Here is a 2,856-nt window from a genome sequence, read left to right on the forward strand (position 1 = left end):
AAGCTCAGGAAGGTAGAGCATGAGTCCTGGATTTCTTCCCCATTCTGTTCTCCAGTTTTTGTTGCCAGCATTGTACAGAGATAAGCTATGTAAAATTCCTGGCTGCCAACAGTCATTTTCTGTACCTCACAGAAAGAAGAATGAGGTGCCTATTCCTCAGCTAGTAGCCTGTGTTGTCTTCAGTGACTGAGTTTCCTGAGAAATTTCAAATTTGGAAATAAGTGGAAGGTCTAGCTCTGAGGAACAAAGTGGGTCCAGTCTAGAGAGCTCATCAGTGCCTTCCTTGGTACCTACCCCTTGTCCCTCTTTCTTCCCTCCCCATGTCCCAGAATTTGTGGTTCAGCGTTGTCATCAAGAAGTGCCTACAAGTGACATATGAGGCCAACTGAAAGAAAGGGGCACCAGACAGTTAAGAGGGATAGCAGAAATTATCACAAGATAGGCTATTCCCAAAGAAATGCTTTTGAACACCACAAAGTGTGGGAGAAGACAAGGGTCCTGTATAAAATCTGATATAGATCAGGGAGAGCAGGAGGTATGGGAATGCCTCACTTTACCAAAGCAATTACTGTGGTAAATCGCTATAGTAAACAGTTCAAAGACCAGAACCCCATTTCTCTAGTTCTGTGCTGTCCATAAGGGAGCCACTAGCCACATGTGCATATTGAGCATTTGAAATAAGGTTAATTTAGGGGCTGAGTCTGTAGCCTAGTGACTCAGGAAGCAGGATCTCATATGGCCAACTGTGGTTTGAATCCTGGCCCTGGTAGTTTGAGGAACCTGATGGGTGCATGTGTGTGTGTGTAGGCATGCTCCAAATCCCAACAGGATAGAGAAATGGAGATGGGATTACGGCATGATCACACCCTATTGGGAGGTGCTTTCTCCCCCTACCCTTCTCTCTAGTGAGCACATGTGCTTTCTGGCAATTAAACAGAAATAAGATTAATTTGAATTGAGACATTCTGTAAGGGTAAAATACACTCAGATTTCACAGTAAGAAAAAAACTAATTTTTTATACTGATCACATATTAAAATGATAATATTTTTGATAAGTTGGGTTAAATAAAACATTACCAGGCCAGCAGAAGGCATGGCGATGAAGGTGCTGGATCCCACATGACCAGCTTCACAGTTTGAGTCCCAGACCCAGCGACTTGAGAATCACACAGGGCGTGTGTGTGTCCAAAATCCCGAGAAGGAGAGTGGAGGACATGGGGTTGTGTTGTGGCCATCCCCCCTGGGGAATAACTTCTCACTTTCTCTCTGTGTGTGTGTCTCTCTGGCAGTGCATGCAACCTATAACAAAAACAAAGACAGACAAAAACAGGACCAAAGAAGTGTCACAAAATAGTATTCAGAGAAAATAAACTTTAAAAAAATTCCCATTAATTTTGCCTATTTCTTTTTATCTTTTTAATGTGGTTACTAGAACATTTAAAATTATATATGTGACTTTTTGTTGGACATTGGTGCTCTGGTATATTCAGAAATAGGGTTTGATTTATAAGCATCTTTTTAGTGGTACATTTCTCACTTTAAGTAAATATACCTGCATAGGAAAGACAGGTCCATTTCAAAAGAAGGACAGGGAGGGATGGAGATTTGGAAATGAAGAAACTGATTATTAAAAAAAAATAAAAATCAGGACCCTCCCTTCTGCCCTGTCCATCTGGGGGGGAGGGGCTGCGGGGGTGCAGGGACCAGTGGCCTGAAGCAAGTGCTCTCAGTTCTCTAGTTCTAGCTGATCTACATGGGGCAGCAGGTAGGGAGGGGGAAGGGGCTTCAAAACTTTTCTCCCCTTACCGTCTTAGCCATCCAGCTCTGAGTGGGAGATAGTGACGATGTGGCAGGGGGGTTCTCTGGGCCTCTCTGAGCCACCATCCCTGGCCGAGAGGAGGAGGAGGAATGAGTTGATCCCCTTCTTCACTCCCAGGGCCATATGGTAGAGCTGCTGCCGCACATCCTTCTGCCAATAGGCATAGATGAGTGGGTTGAGCAGGGAGTTGCCCACACCAAGCAGCCACAGGTACCGTTCTAGCACCACATATAGGTGGCACTCCTGGCAGGCCACCTGCACGATGCCAGTAATAAGGAAGGGGGCCCAGGACAGAGTGAAGCTCCCAATGAGAACAGACACAGTGCGGATAGCCTTGAAGTCGCTGGGGTTCCGCTGGGGCCGGTAAGCCCCAGCTATGGCTCCTGCTTGCTCCATCTTTCTGATCTGCTGGCTGTGCATGGAGGCAATCTTGAGCATGTCGCAGTAGAAGAAGACGAAGAGGAGCAGGGCTGGGAAGAAGCCAACGCAGGAGAGGGTCAGCACGAAGCGAGGGTGAAACACAGCAAAGAAGCTGCAGGGCCCACGGTAGGTGGTCTGCTGGAATATAGGGACTCCGAGTGGGAGGAAGCCAATGAGGTAAGACACCCACCAAGGTAAGACACCAACCAGAGCCCGGCAATGCAGCCCCCCGCCACGAGCCCGCTCATGATCTGAAAGTAGCGGAGAGGCTGCTTGATGGCTAGGTACCTGTCAAAGGCGATCAGCATGACCGTGAGGACAGAGGCGGCTGCAGAGGAAGTGACAAATGCCATCCGAAGGCTGCACAGGGTCTTCTGTGTGGGCCGAGCAGAGCTGGAGAGCTGGTCTGTGACTAGACCGGAGATGGCCACACCAATCAAGGTGTCAGCCACAGCCAGATTCAAGGTGAAGCAGAGACCCACACCATCATTTTTGTGGATCGACAGCAGCACAGCCAGGGCCACTAGTGTGTTAGCAGCAATGATGAGGACAGCCAGGACAGTAAGGATCACTCCAAATGAGACAGTCGACTCCATGTCTTGAAGTGGCAGGGGTT

The 2,856-nt window shown here is 48.0% G+C and overlaps 1 protein-coding gene across 1 annotated transcript; it reads right to left on the reverse strand.

Moving 5' to 3' along the window:
- Positions 1–1,811: 1,811 nt before the first annotated feature.
- Positions 1,812–2,836, reverse strand: GPR119 (G protein-coupled receptor 119). The gene is given in 2 exon segments (XM_006172282.1): positions 1,812–2,426; positions 2,429–2,836. Coding segments are annotated over 2 exon segments (1,023 nt in total).
- Positions 2,837–2,856: the final 20 nt, after the last annotated feature.

The sequence above is a fragment of the Tupaia chinensis genome, unplaced genomic scaffold, assembly GCF_000334495.1.
Source record: "Tupaia chinensis unplaced genomic scaffold, TupChi_1.0 Scaffold144058_2, whole genome shotgun sequence".
NCBI classification, from domain to species: domain Eukaryota; kingdom Metazoa; phylum Chordata; class Mammalia; order Scandentia; family Tupaiidae; genus Tupaia; species Tupaia belangeri.